General features: G+C 43.1%; 1 protein-coding gene across 1 annotated transcript in view; it reads right to left on the bottom strand.

Annotated features, from left to right (window-relative positions):
- Nucleotides 1–392: 392 nt before the first annotated feature.
- Nucleotides 393–16,600, bottom strand: part of LOC111953105 (sodium-dependent neutral amino acid transporter B(0)AT2-like) — a 36,723-nt gene continuing 20,515 nt past the window's right edge. The window contains 7 exon segments of the mRNA XM_023972204.2: nt 393–2,119; nt 2,655–2,817; nt 3,131–3,290; nt 5,529–5,721; nt 6,815–7,007; nt 7,320–7,561; nt 11,539–11,649. Coding sequence (XP_023827972.1) covers nt 1,745–2,119; nt 2,655–2,817; nt 3,131–3,290; nt 5,529–5,721; nt 6,815–7,007; nt 7,320–7,561; nt 11,539–11,649 — 1,437 coding nt within the window. The 3' untranslated portion in view covers nt 393–1,744.

The following is a 16,600-nucleotide window of genomic DNA, read 5'->3' as shown; positions in this document are numbered from 1 at the left end:
ACACTCGGAAAGTTAGAAAACACAGCAGCCACGCAAAACGGTCTTGAGTGGCAAAAAATCTGCCCATTAGCCGATTCGCTTTCCGAACACCCAATTTGGTTAATCCTTCCACTTCTGTTGATACGCCCACTTCCAGAGACATTCCATGTATGCAGTTACCCCATGACTCCAAAAAGGCCTTAAAAAGATCTACAAAGACGTTTACCTTATGCACACTAGAGAGCAGTGCAACACAGTTAAATAGGCTGCCTATTGATGTAGCCTTAACTCAATATAATATGAGTCTGTCTGTATCTGTTGTTTGATCTGACTCATGGTTGACATTTCCCTGACAGACAAACGGTGAGATGAGGACAACACTAAACTACATAGACATCAGTGCCAAGCATGGACCAAGTTTGATCTTTAATCTCGAAAGGGAAAAAAATACATTGTGTTTTGAAGCCATTTCATGGAAAAAAGTATTTACAAGTTATCAAGTTGAGTCAAACTCTTTACATAGACCGACAGCACATCGGTAAACAAAAAAAAGAGACCAGAGTTAAGGATTTGTAGCACTTCTTACCAAAAAACAAGGTGTTCTGATATCCAAACTATTCAGATAAATATATTTATAATATTTCTATATTATATTTACAGAATACCTTAAATATACAATGTCCACCATGTATTCTATAAACATATATTTGACCTTTATTTAACTAGGCAAGTCAGTTATTAAGAACAAATTCTTATTTTCAATGACGGCCTAGGAACAGTGGGTTAACTGCCTTGTTCAGGGGCAGAACGACAGATTTGTACCTTGTCAGCTCAGGGATTTGATCTTGCAACCTTTCGGTTACTAGTCCAATGCTCTAACCAGTAGACTACCTGCCGCCCCAATCATCAGAAGTTATTTAGGCACACATTTTCTTTTAGAACAATCATTGGGGGGATTCAGTTTCAATGCCATCCTTTCGCTGTATGCACTATATTGTACTTACACCCAAAGAATGTGGTCAGTATAGCATCATTGTCAACAAGTATGTCATCCAAAGTGCCTACACTGCTACTAATCTCAGTACTCTGGGCCAGTGGTGAAGTCAAAATGTACACAGCCAGTGGGACATTATTCGCACATCTCCAAGAGACATACTGTGGACAGAAGCTCCAGTCCCACACGGATCCCACACTGGTCCATAGCCTATGACCCTTGTTGACTTTCCCTGGCAGAGCCTAGAATCAAGTTTGGGGTAAGTCCATTTCAATTCAGACAGTAGACAGAAATTCAAATTCATTTTTTGTTTTCATAGAGAAGCAATAAAGACCATTTTCATTTCAGTTTACTTACTGAATTTACAGAATTTAATTCACACCCATCCTGCCTAGCACTATAGTAGGCTTGGTGGAGTCTGAATCCACCTTATTGCCAATACTGTCCTGTTCTGTCCACTAGGGGGAGTCAACAAGGTCTCCAGGGCTGGGAGCTAGAGAGGATATATTTGGGACAGAGCCAAGGAGCAACTGGGTGGGGAAGACAAAAGGAGATAATATGTACAGTGGACACACCTTTTTAATCGTTTTCATGGCAAAAGGGGACGAGGAAAACATGAAGGGGAGCAGCTACGATAACTCCAAAGAATATACAGAAACACTACAAATATAAATATGCAGATGATGATTCCCATGATTAAACGCAACGAAGAGGGATTGGTTGGCCAGCCAGTAGGGTGGGAGGACCATAGACATCGCCCTACAAGTCGCTCTATAAGTCTGACTCGGGCATGTCTGGCATGTCAGCCATCAGGTAGCCGATGCCGTAGCGGCCGTTGGGCGCGGCATCGGGGACCCCTCCACTCTGCTTACGATAGATGCTGTTGCCAGGCATTGGAGAGGGCGCTTCGCTGCCGGGCGAATTGGAGTGGAGGAGGCTGGCATCATCGTCCTCCTCGGGCCTGACGCTCTCCTTGATGATGCAGCCCTTTTTGTAGGAGATGGTGGACACCACGCCAGCGTTCTCGTCGATGATGTTGAAGTAGCGGAGGAAGAAGACCACGGGCACAGGCATGATGGCCAACACCACCAGGGAGATGCAGACCGCCAGGCCCCAAGGGGGATATTTAAGGGACTTCTCACTGGCCTAGGAGAAACAGGGAAGGATTGAGAGGTTAGAACTGTATAGTATTCCTAATGATACTACTAGTGTATATCATTATAGCTCAGAGACTCCTCACTGGCCTCGTTCACATGGGGGAAGGAGAGCAAGAAGTTACTACTGTATATTACTTCTCACTGGCCTGAAACTGATACTAACATTAAAACCATGTTGACAATAGGTTGCATCTTAAATCAGTTTTAAGTGTAACGTCCTCTCCTCAAATCTGTGCTGATCTCATAATCCAAGAGGATTGGTGAAGCTAATATGGCAGAGGGCTATCAAGTAACCATCCAGGTATCTAGGTATTTTAAAATGAGTGTGGATAATGTAAAGAAGGCAAGTACAGGAGGCAATATAGGACTATAGAAAAAGAGAAAAGAGATCTTGATGTGTAGTTGGATTGTTGTTTTGGTGCTGGAGTATAACAAAAGCCTGTGTATCCCATTAATTGAACCGAAGGTCCACTGAACTAAAATACTGTATTTGACAGCTGCACCAGAGACCACAGACAACTCACCATGTCCTCTAGCCAGGCACTGTAGCTGGGTGGGGTCATTCCCATCTGGATCACACTGGAGCCCAGCAGAAGGATGAGCAGCAGGGGGGTCACGTACTTCCACATGTAGTAGTAGAACCGAAACGGAGTGAAGCCCAACATGTCCTTCAGGTCCTCAAAGAACCTGGGCGGAGGAACGGGAGAAGCAGGGAAAGGATCCCACAGAAGGTGAGGATACATAATGGTACACACTTTAGACTGTGTTGAGTTTGGCAATTATGTTTAACATACAGTACCTGTACAGGATACCAGAGGTGATAGCAGGTAATATTTAAGTCAAGTGTTGTTCATTCACTTTTCATGGTTAACTCTAATTCTGAATACAGAATTTAAAGAATATTTGTCATTGTACTTGGATGGACAGCTTTGAATTTGGAATTCTAGTCAAGAAAACCCCAGATTACTGACATTCTGTATATCATTTGACATATACATACTTGTCAGTCCCGTAGACCCAAGCAACAGCCACATTCTCCAGGATGACCACTAGGAGCAGGGGCAGTGTGGCGGAGTAGTCATCAAACATAGCCACCCAGTAGTTCCCAGATCGTTGGACGAACAGCAGGCCGATGAAGAAGGCTAGCAGACAGACACCCACTGTTACAAGAGGGAGAATACATGGACATTAGTAAAAAAGGGACAAGGGGGAGAAATGCCATCCGGGTCGTACTTGAATTATGGTGGCATTTGGGCATGGCATTTTGGATAATTTTTTAAACATTTTATCTTCCCTTTCTAATTCAACTAATATGGTAGCTTAATGACTTTAAAAATGTGTACCATTATAATAACAATGTGCCACCAGGAGTAGTAACACCACCGATGATACATTTGAGGTAAATTTGGATTTTCTGAAATAGATTTGAGCATTTGTGGCCTCCAAGGTAATCACACTTTTAAAAATCATTTACTAAATGAATATGATTAATTATTTTACTCACAATGTCAATTCCCTTCATTAAAATGTTCTAACACCAAGTGACACTTTGGATTTAGACACACCAAATGATAAATGAAAAATCCTCAAATGTATGACATACTAAAAGGGTGTGATCAGCTAAAACAAAAAGTAAAATATAGACCCCCTCCCTCAATAACAGTTTGCCACTGGATCCTTGTATATCTTTGTAATCAGTGATTTTCAAGGTGGTAACACCAATGACATAAAACTGAGGGACACATTATACTAGTAAAAAAAAAAGAAGGTATTTGAATAGCATTCCAAACAATAGAAAGATATCTCGAAACACCCAAAACATGTCACTACACCTCTATACATTACCAGCGGGACAATTTGCTATCCTCAAGTAGTTCCAACAATGCATGCAACTAGATGTTTTGCAATATTAAGGACTTACATATGTGACCCGTTTCAGGAAGCTAGGTGTATGTTGCACGTCACTACTTCACAGGAGAGGCACTTGAACGTAAACTTTTTTTTGTTTATCAAAATGCGTTTTTTTGTCAGAAAAGCCTTCTGGAACATGAACTTTCAAGTTCCTTAATAACAAAACCTTATATGCCATCTGTAAATGCAAATACAATTGTTAAATTACAAGCCTAGTTGGTTTGGTCATGGGAAAAATACAGGAACCTTCCCGCAAGCCATGATTGGCTGAGATAATGGATGGGCTGGACGAGAGATGAGTTCGGATTGGTCTGCCATGTAGAATGCTTGTGTCTATAACATGAGCTGCTCAGTGTGTGTAGGTAATCCTTTCTACTGCAGCTTTTTTGAAAGATATGAAGAACTGAAAAAGTGTTGCTATTGCTCTCAACATTGCTGCCCTGAATTTAACATCGACAAGGATCAGTGGGAAAACGTTTTGATGGACTACTTTCTGGAGGACGATCGTGCCATGCTGACCGCCTCTGACTCAGATAATGAATCAGATAATGAGGAAATCCCTGATTTAGGTCAACATTTTTCCTTGAACCAGACATTGTATAGTCTTTTGATGACAGTGATGGGGAAGAAATGGCGATCAACAATGTTGTTGTCATGGAAGAAGTTGACCGAGTTTTGAGATCAGTGGAATGCCGGTTGAAGCAGAGTATGATTGAAAATGCACAGGGAGTCGAAAAGAATAAAATACCTGTCTCCGGATTACATCTTCAAACTTAGGGCAATCGGGCATCCATGACAGAGAGGAAGAAGTGTTCATCCATGTAAGAGTCTAGCTACATTTCATATATTTTATGTTTTTAATTTAGTCAGAAAGTCATTTTCATTGCAAGTATTGTGCAGGTGGTGGGTCACATACCGTTTGTTTAATTTTTAAATAACAGTTAAATAAAACGGAGAATGTATTTTGCCCCATTTGTTTTTTTCATTTTAAAGTGTTTACCACTGCAATTCAAGAATGACCCATCCTCATGAACAGAATTCATGCACAATATTGATCAACATGTGGTTGCGCTAATTAGGAAACTCTCTTTGGTGCCACACATCTACTGTGCATTGGATTAGTATTATGCAATCATTATTGAGCCAAAAGCATTAAAGCAAAGAGCCATAATACATCATACACATAGGTAATACTTAATTGACCTGTTACTATAGCAAATACACATCCGTATAGTTCAGCTGAGGATACATTGTGGAAAAAGGTCTACCTCCACACACTGACACAAAGGCTTTCTCTCTTGAATTTTTCCTCAATTCCTTGCATCTTCTCTCGCATCCTCCTTCACAACGCATTGAGGAAGAAGGCACGATAGGGACCTCCTCCAATACGATTGAGAAGGAAACAAGGAGATAAGCGAAGAGGAATCGCAGAAAGGTGAATTGAGATATAATGAGCTATATATTCCTCCATCCCGTCTTGGACTGACCTGTGAGGAACTCCTTGCGGACTTTGAAGGTGTCGACCAAAGGTGTGATGATGCCCTCGATGGTACCAAACATGCTGCCCAGGCCCAGATTAACCAGCATCAGGAAAAACATGACGGACCAGAAGGGAGATGCCGGGAAGTGGGTCATGGCCTCTGTGAAGGCAATGAAGGCCAGGCCTGTACCTTGCACTGCCTGAGGAGGAGGACAGGGAGGAGGAGGAGGACAGGGAAGAAGAAGGATTTACGTAAGTTAGTCAGTAATATCCACTTCTAGTAAGACTATTTGCCCTAGGGTTTCACATGATTGGAAAGGTAAATCTTGACGTGTGTAGACAACATCTAGAGGCAAGTCTCCCACAGTCTGTGGAAAATAGTATTCAGTAACAGTTTACATTGCACTGTTATGACACAAAGAATGTTCATTGGATAGGCGTAGCCAGAGCCATATATTTAGGGTGTGTTCGTAAATTGCCTCCAGTGGTGTCAGAGTGTGCTTTGGGTCGTTTTGTAAATTCAGAGCGTTTCGCACTCGGAGCGCTTAGAGTGCACACTGGACGCTCTGGCCGAGTAGAAGGGTTTCTGACCTCACAACGGCAGTCAAGCACCCAAGCTAACTGGCTAAAGTTGGCTAGTTTGCTAGCTACTTCCAGACACAAATGAGAGAACACCTCACTCTGACCATTTTACTCACTCTGGCAGAGCTGGTTAGGCTGTTTTCATATTATCTAGAGTGTTAGTGACTGTAACTGTGCTGCTGGCAACAATTGAACTATGTTTTTTTTGCATTGTGATGCATTTACATTACACTACATTCCAGGCCAGCCATGTTAGCCCCCCATGGGCTATATTGACCAATAGCAGTTCACTGAATTTTCTGAATTTTAAACAATGCTATGTACAAGATTCCAAATTCTCATCGTGTATGGATGAATGGAATGCTCACAGGCGCAAACATGGCGTCCATTCATCATTTTGGCCCAACTCTCTAAATATATGGCTCTGGGCGTAGCTAATCCTGGTTTGTGACATGACAGTGCAACGTCAGTTGTTGTGATGATACCATGTCTGACACCAGTTTTTATGACTGTTTGTGTTTTCTTCAAGTAAAATGCTACCTAAAAGTGATTGTTATGATCATGAAAGATGCAAAAAGATACAATATTACCATTATACATTCTACGAGCCCCCTCACCCATTGCCTTATGTCCGATGTTGCGACGGCCGTCTGCACTGACCAACTCGTTGCATTAGAATGATGTAGCTGTTGGAAGACAATGGACCCTCACCTTGTTGAGCTCTTCCTCGATGCTGCAGGAGTCCAGGCCCAGACTCGGGTAATCCTTCTCCGTCACCCCTCTGAGGATCTCTGTCATCTGTTGGTAGTCCTCAGCACTCACAGTAGCGCTGAAGTTGATGTGGTGGGGGATCAGGTCGTGGCTGACCTCATTCCCTAGCAAAGCAACTATCTTCTTTGTGTTCCTGAGAGATTGAAAATAATATAAGACCAGATCAAAATGGATACTCTATCATACAAGACCATGCTAATATCTTATCGGCCTCATCACATGGCTCAGTGGTTACAGCATGATTCAAGTATTGGCCACATACATTGCATTGAATATAATGTGTGTCTCTATGAAATGTACGATCGATAAAAGCATCTGCTTAACTTCAAGTCACACTCAAACTGGCATATTGGCCTACAGTATAATCACCAAAGGGTTACGATTTGGGGGAATTAGGCTACATTCCGGAGTTCTAAAAGTGAGTGGCTTATAATGTACTACTCACAGTGCGACACACTTGGCGTTCATGATGTTGGCCTTGAAGCCGAGCACGGCGAACACCACCAGGGTGGCCAGCACAGCGGTGMAGAAGTTGATGAAGGAGACCAGCACTGCGTCGAAGTGACAGTTGTTATCCCGTTTGTTGTAGCTGGAGAAGGCTATGACCCCTCCGAAGCCCAGGCCCAGGGCGTAGAAGACCTGTGTGGCCGCTTCGCGCCACACTTTGGCCTCCAGCATGATCTCCAACTGGAAGGAAATAAATKATGAATGCACATTTAGACAGTGGTGGAAAAAGTACCCAAATTGTCATACTTGGTTAAAAGTAAAGATACCTTCATAGAAAATGAAAAGTGAAAGTCGCCCAGTAAAACACTACTTGAGTAAAAGTCTAAAAGTATTTGGTTCTAAAATATACTTAAGTATCAAAAGTAAAAGTACAAATCATTTCAAATTCCTTATAATAAGCAAACCAGATGAGGCCATATTATTGTTTTTTTTATTTACGGAAAGCCAGGGGCACACTCCAACACTCAGACATCATTTACTAACGAAGCATGTGTGTTTAGTGAGTCCGCCAGATCAGATTCAGTAGGGATGACCAGGAATGTTGTCTTGATAAGCGTGTGAATTGGACCCTTTTTCTGTCCTGCTAAGCACTCAAAATGTAACGAGTACTCTTGGGTGTGAGGGAAAATGTAAGGAGTAAAAAGTACATTATTTTCTTTAGGAATGTAGTGAAGTAAAAGTAAAAGTTGTCAAATATAAATAGTAAAGTAATGTACAGATATTTTTACTGAAGTACTTTACACCACTGCATTTAGGTGAGGTGCTAAAGGAAGACAAACTATAGTTCCAGACACATCTCTCCTCGATGTGGATTCAATTGATCAAYGTTTGACTCTTTAGGACAACACTACGTCATTTATTGTACAATAGTCTTCGTTCARCTCCTAGTAATGGACAAACCATTGTTTGGACCAGATCAGTGGACATGTGAATCATGATTGAGAGTTACCTCCATTTGTCAAAACTGGAGAAGATCAAACAAGGACACAGCAAGGAGAACATATCCAGCATGCTACTGCTCTCAAATAGCCAACAGTATATGTGTGTGGTGGAAGGCTTAACCCATACAGAAGGCACACACTACACAACACACAATGAGCCCCGCTTTCGATGTCTTTCTCCCTGCACACCGGAGACGCAGCAAAGGCCTTTGAAGTAGGAAGATGTCAGGCGTGCGAGAAGCAGCAGACACATGAGACTTTGTTGTGAAATGAATGGAACACAMCGTCGTGGATGATACATAAAGCAGGGAGTGCCCAGCAACTCCTGTTGCCATGGTGAGAAGTGTGCCGCCACAGCAGAGGCCAAATGAAATGATTCCAATTGCTATTGGTCCACGGCAACTGAGTAGCCAAAGACTAAAATATTTCAAAAAATATATTTCTGGCACATTTTCAGTCAATTATGTTTCCTTCCTGTTTCAGTAAAGTGAACAACGCAACATTGATCCATAACTGGATCAAACAAATGCATTGGATAAAACTAGTGCATTGGATCAAACAAGTCTGGGTCCTTGACTGGGTGTAATGCAGTATGTTGGCTGTGTGAAGCAGAATTGTGCTGACTGTACAGTACTGTACCTTGGGTATAACCAAGGAGCAGCATTATGGTGACTCTACCAAGGGTTGGAACCAAAATAATTTTCAATTGTTTAGTTCTGAACATAAAAATGATTTTTGAGAGAGAGCAGCTTGCTATGGTGCGGACAAGCTATAGTTGTATACATGCATTGGACCGACAAGTGCGGGGCGTGAGATGCAACTTACATTTTGCGGGTGGGGAGAGAGCGAGATAGGGTGGAGGGGCTTGGCCTGAAGCGCTGGGCATCTTGTTATGACATGCATTATCTGAATTAGTCCCACAGAATTATACGTACGAATGAGCGGCTTTTATGGAGGAACTTTGAATGTCTTTGAACTCCGAGAGTTGGCTTAACGTTGAACCAGAGCTAGCTAGTCAGCTAACAAGCTTGTGTGTGCAKAGCAGCATCAGAATTCACTTTTTGTAGTTAATAAATCCAATGTGAAATGTGATAACTATAGTATCCTAAACTAGCATTGAAAAAGTGAATCTATTCTTCTCTAATTAAAAATCTCTCTCCCCAATTTCTGACTCACGCTTGTAATGTCAGCAGGGTACAGTAGCCTATGCTTCAGAGGGGGAGGGGCAGGTAGTCTACACATGCACACACACTGGCAAAGATTTCCTTCCAGCTGGCAGGCAGACACTGGAATAAAGCCCCATTTCCACTGGCACTTAAAATTAGGGCCAAATTCAAGTTGGCTCGAATGGAAATCTCAAATTTGAGCTGGATCGAGGGAAACACGGGCCAGCACAGCCCAGTTTCACAACTGGTGCCAGCTCAATTAGAATTTGGGCTGGTGATGCCGTTACTATGCAACCGCCAAGTTAATCACTGCTGGATGCTGACACAACATTTAGCTAAATCGTCTGGGCTTGTTGCTGTTAGCTAGCACATGGATAAGCAGTACTGCAGTAGTCAGACAAGACACGAATAAATCAAATCGTACTTGTCGCATTACAAGTCCTTAACCAACAATGCAGTTCAAGAAATAAAGTTAAGAAAATATTTACTAAATGAAATAAAATCCAAAAGTAACACAATAAAATTACAATAACTTTTTTTTATTATTATTTCATTTTTTATTTCACCTTTATTTAACCAAGTAGGCTAGATGAGAACAAGTTCTCATTTGCAACTGTGACCTGGCCAAGATAAAGCAAAGCAGTTCGACACATACAACAACACAGTTACACATGGAATAAACAAACATACAATCAATAATACAGTAGAAAAAGTCTATATACAGCATGTGCAAATGAGGTAGGATAAGGGAGGTCCTGCCGATGCACGGAGAAGCCAGCCAGCTCTATAATATGTGTCGTCGTTCAGTCACGTCTCGGTGAAACACAAGATATTACAGTTTTTAATGTCCCATTGGTCAGATAGTCTTAATCGTAGATCATCCAGTTTGTTTTCCCATCATTGGGAAGTGGTGGTTTACCTACTTGTCTGCAAATTCTTACAAGGCACCCCACCCTCCTCCCCCTTTTCCTCTGTCTTTTCTTCATGTTGATGACGTGGATTTGGGCCTTGTCTTGACAAAGCACTATATCCTTTGCATCAGACTCATTAAACAAAAATGATTCGTAATGTTYGAGGTGAGTAATCGCTGTTCTGCTGTCCAGACTCTCTTTTTGGTCATAAGAGATGGTTGCAGAAACATTATGTACAAAATTAGTTACAAACAATGCGAAAAAACTAAACAAAACAGCACAGTTGGTTAGGAGCCTGTAAAACGGCAGCCATCCCCTCTGGCTCCATTATAATAACCACCATAGCTGGATCCTTCATACATTTTTGTACTACACAAACTTTTATGAGAACATTCAGTCCTTGAATGCTAGCTACCTAATGTTAGCCAGCAAATCAGAGTTGAAACAAGCTAGCTAGCTAGCTAAGGTGAGCTAGCAGGAAGCTAGTTAGCTACATCATATCAAACCTGTTGTCTCGTTTGCTTAGTTAGCTAGCTAATAACCAATGCCATGGCAAGCAAGGTAGGAATTTAGCTAGCTAGCCTGTTATTCTAGCAACGACGCTAACCGTTTAGCTAGCTAGCTAACGTTAGCAAGCAAAATACATTGCTCTGAGTCTGKCTGGTACTGGCAGGAGTATAGGGGAATGTTAGTTACAGCATGGTGAGGATGAATTAACGTCAACATCTTCCAAGCTAGCTAGCAACATTAGCGAAGCCAGCTGCAGTCACATATTGGCAACCTAGCAACATTACATACTTTCTAATTTCTGGGGGCAGTGGAAACGCAATTTGAGCTAGCTCACCAAGGCCAGCCCAACCTGGCTTGACTTCAAATTGCCAATGGAAACGGGGCTTCTGAGTGACAGAGTTTTGTGAGACTGGAAAAAAAATGCTGGAACGTAAAATAATGTTATTAACCAGTTCCCATGCTTTTAAAATAACGGTTTTGTTCCGGAACAGTATAGATCACTTCCGTTCCCGGTTCTGATTCTGTTCCTCTGAAAATGTTGTTATTTTCCAGTTTTCTGTTCTGTTCCCTGAACTGGTTCCAACCCCTGCACTGTACCTTGGGTAAGCATTAGGGTTAGGATACTGTACCTTGGGTGTGAACATGTGTCGGATCCCATCCACGGATCCCTTGAGGAGCAGAGCCCTGACCAGGAAACAGATCAGCACTACGTAGGGGAACAACGAGCTGAAGTACATCACCTGTAAAACAACCACAACATAAGAACAACCTTAGTATAACTCATACATTACAAAGTGAGAGGCTGACTTGAGACTCGACCCGAAAACATCCTCAAAGACTTGAGACTTGACCCTGACTCGTGTTTTAAAAAAAATACTCTTTGACTCTGACTTGTGCTCAAAGACTTGACTTGCCTATAGTGATTTATTGACAAGTCTGGCTTAGACCCAAAGTTTGGTATTAATAACAAGATAGATCCTGTGCACTGATTACGTCTGTGCTTTATCTAAACGGATCTCTGAGGCTGCCTCTTGTTGTCTACTCCTGACCTGTGGACACAGAGAAATACACAGCCTTGCGGAGTGCGGACCACAGTGAGTGGAAGAATACAGAGGAAGAAGCAAGTAAGTGTGACGCAACAGAAAGGCCCTCTCCTTGGGGAGGTCTACACTCAAGCTTTTGTCTCACTGTCCCACTAAGTTAACAGAGAGAGAGGCCTCCCTCTCCCTCTCCCTCCCAGATTACCTGAGCCCTATGACCATGCCTCAGGWCTACCTGGCCTGACGACTACTGGCTGTCCACGTCCCCAGTCCACCTGGTCGTACTGCTGATCCAGTTTCTACTGTTAAGCCTGTGGGTATGGAACCCTGACCTGTTCATCGGACGTGATTCCTTGTCGTGCTGCTGATGCAGTTTCAGCTGTTTTGCCTGCGCTATGGAACCTTGATCTGTTCACCGGTTGTGCTATCTTGTCCCGGACCTGCTGTCTCAACTCTCTCTCTCTCTCTAAAAACTGGCCCGAGAGTCCTTTTTTTTTGTCCCTCCAAAGTGTTTAGTAATTTTATATATACACTGCTCAAAAAAATAAAGGGAACACTTAAACAACACAATGTAACTCCAAGTCAATCACACTTCTATGAAATCAAACTGTCCACTTAGGAAGCAACACTGATTGACAATAAATTTCACATGCTGTTGTGCAAATGGAATAGACAAAAGGTGGAAATTATAGGCAATTAGCAAGACACCCCCAATAAAGGAGTGGTTCTGCAGGTGGTGACCACAGACCACTTCTCAGTTCCTATGCTTCCTGGCTGATGTTTTGGTCACTTTTGAATGCTGGCGGTGCTCTCACTCTAGTGGTAGCATGAGACGGAGTCTACAACCCACACAAGTGGCTCAGGTAGTGCAGYTCATCCAGGATGGCACATCAACGCGAGCTGTGGCAAAAAGGTTTGCTGTGTCTGTCAGCGTAGTGTCCAGAGCATGGAGGCGCTACCAGGAGACAGGCCAGTACATCAGGAGACGTGGAGGAGGCCGTAGGAGGGCAACAACCCAGCAGCAGGACCGCTACCTCCTCCTTTGTGCAAGGTGGAGCACTGCCTGAGCCCTGCAAAATGACCTCCAGCAGGCCACAAATGTGCATGTGTCTGCTCAAACGGTCAGAAACAGACTCCATGAGGGTGGTACAGATCTTAATTGCAAAGGGTTTAAACACTGTTTCCCATGCTTGTTCAATGAACCATATACAATTAATGAACATGCACCTGTGGAGCGGTCGTTAAGACACTAATAGCTTACAGACGGTAGGCAATTAAGGTCACAGTTATGAAAACTTAGGACAAGAGGCCCAGGGTCCCTGCTCATCTGCTTGAACGTGCCTTAGGCATGCTGCAAGGAGGCATGAGGACTGCAGATGTGGCCAGGGCAATAAATTGCAATGTCTGTACTGTGAGATGCCTAAGACAGTGCAACAGGGAGACAGGACCGACAGCAGATTGTCCTCGCAGTGGCATACCACATGTAAAAACACCTGCACAGGATTGGTACATCCGAACATCACACCGGCGGGACAGGTACAGGATGGCAACAACAACTGCCCGAGTTACACCAGGAATGCACAATCCCACCATCAGTGCTCAGACTGTCCGCAATAGGTTGAGAGAGGCTGGACTGAGGGCTTGTAGGCCTGTTGTAAGGCAGGTCCTCACCAGACATCACCGCCAACAAGGTCGACTATGGGCACAAACCCACCGTCGCTGAACCAGACAGGACTGGCAAAAAGTGCTCCTCACTGAAGGGTCGCGGTTTTCTCACCAGGGGTGATTCTTGGATTCAAGTTTATTGTTGAACGAATGAGCGTTACACCGAGGTCTGTACTCTGGAGCGGAATCAATTTGGAGGTGGAGGGTCCGTCATGGTCTGGGGTGGTGTGTCACAGCATAATCGGACTGAGCTTGTTGTCATTGCAGGCAATCTCAACGCTGTGTGTTACAGGAAGACATCCTCCTACCTCATGTGGTACCCTTCCTGCAGACTCATTCTGGCATGACCCTCCAGCATGACAATGCCACCACTTATATTGCTTGTTCTGTGCGTGATTTCCTGCCAGACAGGAATGTCAGTGTTATGCCATGACCAGCGAAGAGCACGGATCTCAATCCCATTGAGAAYGTCTGGGACCTGTTGGATCGGAGGGTGAGGGCTAGGGCCATTCCCCCCAGAAATGTCCGGGAACTTGCAGGTGCCTTGGTGGAAGAATGGGGTAACATCTCACAGCAAGAACTGGCAAATCTGGTGCAGTCCATGAGGAGGAGATGCGCTGCAGTACTTAATGCAGCTGGTGGCCACACCAGATACTGACTGTTCCTTTTGATTTTGAACCCCCCTTTCTTCAGGGACACATTATTCCAATTCTGTTAGTCACATGTCTGTGGAACTTGTTCAGTTTATGTCTCAGTTGTTGAATCTTGTTATGTTCACACAAATATATACGCATGTTAAGTTTGCTGAAAATAAACRCAGTTGACATTGAGAGGACGTTTATGTGATCGTGCCTCAATGTAATCAAGGTATGAAATGATTGTTATTTTTCACTGCAATCTCTTCCTGGGCTTAGTTGTGGTCTACAAATGATTATAATTATTTTCCGGCCTCCCGACCATTCACTCCGACAAAAATAGGCCCGGGGCTGAATCTAGTTGCATTCCCCTGCTGTATGGGTTGAAGCTCCATTTCCCTAACCATGTCACTTTGCAGCTGAGCTGCTCTTGAACATCTTCTACACACTGTATCAACCATTCATAAAATAGGAAAATAACGACCTTGGTCACAATGTATATAAAGAAGCTCCTTTCTGCTCAGAGAATAAAAAAAATAAAAAATTAAAAAAAGTTGGCACATACACCAGATAGGTGCAGTGACTACTGTACCTGCCACCCATATCTACATTTTGTATCTCTGCCTCACCTATCAAAGTTTGTATCTTTATCCCATTAGATAGCATGTCATTTATGTAAGGAGAGGTCATTTCAGTCACAGATAGTAGGAGCCATCTATCACTATGGCTATGTATCATCAAGTTGTTGCTATGCAACTCAAATTATACTTTGTCAGGTCATGAGAAAAAAAGATTCTTAATTATGTGTACTGTAAGTGAGGTGTTCTTTTGTAGCTGCACGGAACTGTTGTCTATCAAGAATGCAAGCCCAAATTAGATTGAGTGGAAAATTAATAAGCCATTTAATACACATGATTAAAGTTTTTTTCTTTCCATTTTTTGTGAGTACACCCATAACAATCACACAAAGTAAAAGAGCGCGTATAACCATGGCAACCATGCTCCCCCTCGGTCTCTCTTGCACCCTCACACCCACACACAGAAATGAAAAATAAACTGTAGATCACAGCCTAGGAATAGGCTTTTGTGAACAAGGGGCGAGAGCGACATTAATATTCTTTTGTGTGGTAAATCCTTGATTAAGCTTCAAAGGGTCTCCCACTCTGGCCCCTTCACCAGGAGGGGAATGGAAAGTGCATGGCCATTTTCATGACCTCACGCAAGGCGACAGACGAACAGGACGTGGAAGATTGGGACACTACAGACGGTTTCCCTGTTGTCGTGCCATCGCCATGGCAGAAGACCAAGATTAAAGCACTTCTGTCTGTTTGAGAGGCCAGGGCATCCATCTTGCTTTGTCTGTGGGTGTTGTGGAGACTGTTTTTGTCTGTGTTTGTTGTGGAGACAGGGGCTTGAATAGAACCAAGCAAACACCAGACAGCTGTTGGGATAAGACCAGGGAGAGAGACAAAGGCCGGATCAAATGTTGCATTAAGATAGCACAGGATAGGGCCATGTTCCTATAAGACCAGAAATACTCTAAAGCGAGTGAAAATGGTCTTTGCTAAAATGCTCAAGGAACAATACTCTAAAAGGAGTAGAAACTTTCTTTGCGATAAGGACCCAATGGTGTTCTCAATGATKTTCTCTTTCAAATACTTGTTTCGATGTATCACATGTGGGGGTTTGCAAGGACCACCTACTCTCTTGGAAGTACCTAACAAAAGCATCTGTCGGAGACAGACAGGTGGGACCCTCACTTCCATAAAAGAAGCCACTCTGGTTGTTCTCGCTTCTCTTCCTCACGAAGAGTGTCACTACTCTAGCTCTCCTCATATCGACTGCATACCTGTTTGCCTGCTTAATCTGCTCACCATCAAACCGTGAAGGATATTGCTGATGAGTAGTAACCGTAAGGTTTATGTTTACGAGTAGAAATTACATTTCTACTTCTCAGTCTCCTTTGGTAGCTAGCGTCACTGCTAGCTATTGAGACTTGGTTGACGCTAGAACTGCCTGGCCTTTCAGCCTAGAAGTACCCACTAGAAAACGTTGAGAACGTTGCTGGGTGTCACCATTACTGTAYGCATCAGATGTATATCAACCCGTAAGGTGTGCAAACATAAGCACCAATGCTTGATAGTGCATAAACAATTATAAAGGATGAATTGTATGAAGAAATATCTGTGGAAATATACCCATGTAAAAATATAACAATAGTTAACAATAGATTTAAAAAATGTGTTTTACTTTTATTTAACTAGGCAAGTCAGTTAAGAACAAATTCCTATTTACAATGACGTCCTACCCGGCCAAACCCGGACAACGCTGGGTAAATTGTGCGCYGCCCT

The sequence above is a fragment of the Salvelinus sp. IW2-2015 genome, linkage group LG26 (genome assembly GCF_002910315.2).
Source record: "Salvelinus sp. IW2-2015 linkage group LG26, ASM291031v2, whole genome shotgun sequence".
NCBI lineage: Eukaryota > Metazoa > Chordata > Actinopteri > Salmoniformes > Salmonidae > Salvelinus > Salvelinus sp. IW2-2015.
Note: the sequence above shows the minus strand (reverse complement) of the source record. Positions and strands in the feature narration are given on the sequence as shown.